This window comes from Lepisma saccharinum, chromosome 1 (genome assembly GCF_977018435.1).
Source record: "Lepisma saccharinum chromosome 1, izLepSacc3.1, whole genome shotgun sequence".
In the NCBI taxonomy this organism is placed as follows: Eukaryota; Metazoa; Arthropoda; class Insecta; order Zygentoma; family Lepismatidae; genus Lepisma; species Lepisma saccharinum.
In genome coordinates this window covers 216,370,587-216,376,329 of record NC_139229.1, presented here as the reverse complement: position 1 = coordinate 216,376,329, position 5,743 = coordinate 216,370,587, and the positions used below count along the sequence as shown (strand labels likewise).

Genomic DNA, 5,743 nt, shown 5'->3' with positions numbered 1-5,743 from the left:
CCCCATATCACACGATTTAACTTCCCATAGCTTTTAATGGTAATGATATTAAATGTGGTGAGGAATCAGAATTGCAATGTTTCCCAGCATTAATATACTCTACTATGTCATACAACAGTTCGTTTCTAAGACTCACGACCGGATGTGGTAACAATTTTCCTGTAAATGTTCCTCTCCTAGTTATTTTCGGGAATGAGGAAGATTACAACTATAGTGGATTGGAAAATTTAACCAGTAGAAAGATGGGAAGAATAATGCTTGGGCCGAACATTCACCTTAGAACCGGATAATATCATTGAACGGCATACTGTGCTTCGAACCCTTTTACATTGTGGGTGGATAAGGTTTCTATACACAATTATTTAGATTTATTATGCAAAGCTCTAGAAAAGTAACCTTCGTTTCATCCAGTGTTGATGAGGCAAATTTCAGTAAGTGCATGGAAGAAAAATCAATTCAGTTTCAAAGATAACTTCCTCCTATCCTAATTCCTTGTTTCAACAAAGCAAAGAAGTTCTCAATTTGCAAGGAAGGGTATTTTGAGTGTGCATTCGTATTTTCATTTTCTGTCACTTGCGGCAATGTCTTTTCTACTCTTACGGCGGGCACTCTACATGCTGGCATGGAAAGTGGGGAGCGGGGAATACGCAGCAGACCAACCAGATAACAGCGGTTGCGCCGAGAGTTACGACGTCGAGGGGAGCCTCGTTCTACAGGCTGTTGCGTTTCTTATCGCGCTGGATTGGTCGTTTCTCCGCTCCCCACTTCCCTTGCCAGCATATGGAACGCCCGCCGTAAGACTGGAAAGAGCTATAATTGCGACACGATGAGGGTGAGTGACGATTAGAAAAATATATGACCGAAAGTAGATCGCCACTCGAACGAGATACCTTCCGTGGCACTTAACGCCATTCTCGTCTGAAACCCAGCTTCATGATATATATTATACAAATATATTCCCCAACACGTCGTGTATTTATATGTATGTGTATTTTGTTAGGTTTTCATTATCGTGAATAAATGTCAGGATTCGGTTCATCATATTTAGTGTCCTTCACGATCTGATTAATTACAATTTGGAAAATAATAATTTTCGCATTTCTTCAAATATATCATTGTTTGAGAAATGTCTTTTTCCACTGAGAGCGTCTACAACATATCGATTTTTGCAAGATTCAATGAAATGATGTGTAATCGTCAAGTATTAGCGAATGTTCACTTTTATTTATTTCGTGAAATGTTCAAATTTATCTCTTGTTACCCTTACGCGGATGAAATCATTTTTAAAAATAATACGATATCTAATTTATCTCATAGTGATTTATTTGAAATCTTACATATTTACATGAATACAAAACCAAATTAGGAGCTTAATAAATTATCCAAGGAAACCGTAACCACCGTATCCCGAACCATAGCTTCCGTAGCCGTGGAGCCCATATCCAGAGTGAAGATTTGGTCCAAGTCTCTTCACAACCGCGTTGAAACCGTTCACACCATCAGCTCCGTAGGTTACTACTCTGACACTGCCATCGGGTTCCACAAGGCTGTACTGACCTTTAACAACATCGCCATCTCGGACTTCAGTCTGTTGTTTGTTGTCACCCGTGTGGTGGTCGCTCACGGCGTATCCGAACTGGTACTTAGGGTAGGCCTGAAAGTACGATGCATTTCCATCATTATTCATTTATAGTATCGCTTATACTTAGTTGTTTGCATTGTACTAACTGTGCGCATCGTATATCAAAGAAAGTACAGTTCAACATGTGTAATGGTACACAACAATAGGTTTTATCTCTGTATTTCAACACAGAAACTTGTATATTGCAACTAGCTATCTGAATTTCAAAAGTCATATACTAAATTACTCACATAATAATCAATAGGACCAATAGCAAGAGCGGATGTTGCAAGGGCGAATAATACCTGAAACGACAAAAATAGTATAAAATTAATTATATTACGTCAGTTGGTATACACACTTTCACAGCAGAGGTTGGGCTAAATTGGGTATTTATTCCTAAAACTGGGAAAATATACAAGAAGCCTGTATGAAATTTTGGAACAAAATGGAATTTCAGAATAAGTTAAATGGGCCTCGTAGATGGCGTACAAGTAACCTCGTCGCCTTGCAATAATGGGGTACCGAGGTCGATAGCCGGTAGAGGCAGTCTCTGAACTGTAGGAAAATTACCGATTACACTAACTGAGCGTAAAATAGACTTAAAGCAAGAAACAAACTAAAAATATCAAACTCACACTAGTGCAAGTGAATTAATGGATTCATTGAACGCAACAGGGAAGAGGAATTAAAGAGCAGCTATAGACATTGCACAAAACTACATAGGATTGGGATCCATTTCTAAATATATCTCATGGAACATCGTAAGTCGTGTAGTACTGTTTGGTTTGAGAATTGATTGTTCGTTGCTTAGTTTTGTAATCACTTTGGGTAATCATGTGGAGTACACAACGACACATGAGCATTATATAGAATCGCAACGCACTAGCAAATGATCACCTTCTTAAATATTTAGTGAAACGTTCCAATTCATGTCTTGTTTACACTCACGCGAACAAAATCAATTTTTCGAATCATGTAATGAATAGCGTTTTAACTTATTCATCGCATATTGAATTATTTGAATTCGTAGATATAATGAAATTGGGAAAGGATTCCACATTTACGCACAACGTAAATGTTAAAGGAGAATACAATGCGAATTTAATTGATAACTTAAACTCGACGAAAACAACCAATCACTTATGTAGGTAGATTCATCACATGTCATCTCATCAGAAGTATCATCGCAATCCTCCAACAAAATGATGATATTTTAAAAGATATGCGCTGGAGAAAAACTACGAAATGAAATAAAACTTACAACGAGAAGCTTCATTTCTGCTGCTGTTCTACAGGAGTAGCTGTGAAATGTAGCAAGTAATCTCCATCACCTTCTCTTATACCCAACGCTCAACGGAAAAGAAATTTATGTGCAACCGGAAAACGGAAAGTTCTTAAATTCTCTTTACATAACTCTAGCTCTTAATTACGTGCATCTATCCGTTGAAATATCTTGATCAAATCATGGAGAACAATGTCATGAAATTGACGCAAGGAAAATAATATTAATTTTTAGTATTGTCGCATATTGTTTGTGGCAGATCACTTGACCTAAGGAGTGTTAGATAAAATTAATTAAAGATGTAGTTCATAGATTGACTTAATAAGGGAGTAATTCGTTTGACGGAAGAGATTTATTTTCTCGAACAATATGTGTTTGTTCATTCCTTTGAAAATGAAGGTGAAGGTTGGTGATAAAGGAAAAGCTTTCTAGGGAAATCGTGATTCCCAATGGCGAACTTTGGCTTTCTCGTAGTAGCACGTCCTTTCGAAAATGGATATAAGAAGTCGGAGGTTCTGAAATGATCAAGAAGTTTCATTGAACACATCGAAGCAAGAACATGTCTTTCAATAAAGTAGTAAGTACCCACTAGATGTGATTGTTTGAAAAACAGTCTTGTGTTTAATAAGTGAGGAAAGTGTACTCCGTCTCGACATCTTCAACAAAACTAAGTAGGACGCCTATTTTTTGCATCCGAGTGAAATCTTACAGCACCTGCATTTTCGGAGATTTGTTTCCTGATACTAGAACATTATTAAAACTATCACCATCGGCAGCCTAGCGAATCAGCCTTTATAATTCGCATTGAATTTGTATTTTCAAGGTGTTCATTTGCAACGCAACCATACATTTCTTTTATGTAGCGTATTTTTAAAAAAAATATCAACCATAGGTGCCGAAGAGCCAAGTATTATGAATTGTTAGCTCTGTGTGTGTTTAGTTGATGTGGAGAAAATATCTTATTTTCATGTACCATTTAATCATACAACAGATTATTTACGCAGTATATTCTACTTTCAGATCTGTCTTGCCGTGGTTTCTCTTGCCCTCCTGATCGGGACTGCGACTGGTAAGTATACATTTCGTTAGAGAAACGAATGGCAATAACATGAAATAGATACCAGTCCCACGTTATTAATTTGACACATGCGATTTATGATTTCAGCTGTCGGTGTCACTGGAGTAAGCAGCCAAAACAACAACCTCATTGCCATTAAGAGTATTCCAGTTATTTCCGGTGGTTACGGACTAGGACATGGTGGATACGGACTTGGTTTCGGTGGTTACGGATTAGGAGGCCATGGGTTGTATGGCGGATACGGACTTGGTGGTGCTGGCCTGCTTGGAGGATATGGACTTGGTGGTCTCGGTGTCTTTGGTGGTTACGGACAAGGTGGCCTTGCTTACGCTGGGTAATTTATTAAGTGTGATCCTGTAACTTCATAAATATTTGTTTTGAAGTTGTTAAAAATAAAATGGCAATCAACAATATAATTTCATGACTTTAATTATGTGGTGTTGTTACATATTCCTATGATGCAAAGGTTGTCGTGGGATCCTAATTCTTCCCGTTCAGTATCATCTACAAACTGGTCCCATACTGAACAAGTTATGAAAATGCAACAAAAGTTATCGTAGAAGGTTTTTCGAATACAACTCGGGTTTCTCGTTGAGGAACGAGCAATTCCTGTATTGTACGTAAATCCGGAATGTGAGGTTGCTAACCCTTAATATCATCACTATCATCACTTTTATATGCACCTTACTAAGTATTATTTTCTCTGGGCGTCATTAAACAAAGCTTCATTAATTTGTTAGTGGATTCATGATGCAGTACTCATATTGCGTAGTGGACCAGATATAACATTGCATTTAGATCCATTCCCGATTGTCTTTGAGTGTCTCCCCAAGGGCGCAACGGTAGCGTCGTCGCCTTGCAATCAAGAGGTCCCGGATTCGATACCCGATGGAGGCACATAGTTGTTCGGATCCTCCTTTAAACTGAAGCTCGAGTCCCAGTTATCCTTACTGTGCATAAAGCGAACATAACAAATAAAAATGGCTAAGAAAAAATTCAGTTCATCACGCGACGCTGTGATACAATCAAGAATAATTACGCAAAGACAATATATGTTCGCTGTTTTGGGCCCCGTACACATCACAATACAATGACACTGAAAAACAAACAGCAAATTTCAGAAAGTATTGCAGCAAATTTCGATGGAAGACAAATTTAGAAAATGAAGCCAACGTCACGTTAAGAGGAGGCTGGCTATCTATTGATCCAAATATGTTATACACAGAAACATTCTATATTTATACTGTGAGTAGCGAATGGAAATAGACCTAATACTTACAATATCACACGATTTGGTTGGTTGATTTAATGTTTTGAATCCACTTTATGCACCGTAAGGCTAACCGGGAATGGACCTACAGTTTAAAGTGGAGTCCGAACCACTATGACCCTTCACCGGGTATCGAACCCGGGACCCCATATCACACGATTTAACTTCCCATAGCTTTTAATGGTAATGATATTAAATGTGGTGAGGAACCAGAATTGCAATGTTTCCCAGCATTAATATACTCTACTATGTCATACAACAGTTCGTTTCTAAGACTCACGACCGGATGTGGTAACAATTTTCCTGTAAATGTTCCTCTCCTAGTTATTTTCGGGAATGAGGAAGATTACAACTATAGTGGATTGGAAAATTTAACCAGTAGAAAGATGGGAAGAATAATGCTAGGGCCGAACATTCACCTTAGAACCGGATAATATCGAAGATGAGGATGAATTGTGATAAGATGAAGCAGACGAAGGAACAATCACA

At 38.1% G+C, this 5,743-nt stretch overlaps 2 protein-coding genes across 2 annotated transcripts; one reads left to right on the top strand and one right to left on the bottom strand.

The window, feature by feature from the left end:
* Positions 1-1,324: 1,324 nt before the first annotated feature.
* Positions 1,325-2,921, bottom strand: LOC145991758 (cuticle protein 19-like). Its single transcript, XM_083127814.1, has 3 exons — positions 2,886-2,921; positions 1,873-1,926; positions 1,325-1,654 (listed from the first exon to the last, which is right to left on the bottom strand). Exons 1-3 carry the CDS (start codon positions 2,898-2,900, stop codon positions 1,379-1,381), a joined length of 345 nt encoding a protein of 114 aa, XP_082983940.1. The 5' UTR covers positions 2,901-2,921; the 3' UTR covers positions 1,325-1,378.
* A 485-nt stretch (positions 2,922-3,406) lies between these two features.
* Positions 3,407-4,388, top strand: LOC145991749 (uncharacterized). The gene is made up of 3 exons (XM_083127805.1): positions 3,407-3,483; positions 3,927-3,975; positions 4,072-4,388. The coding sequence occupies exons 1-3, from the start codon at positions 3,466-3,468 to the stop codon at positions 4,320-4,322; spliced, it is 318 nt and encodes a 105-aa protein (XP_082983931.1). The 5' UTR covers positions 3,407-3,465; the 3' UTR covers positions 4,323-4,388.
* Positions 4,389-5,743: the final 1,355 nt, after the last annotated feature.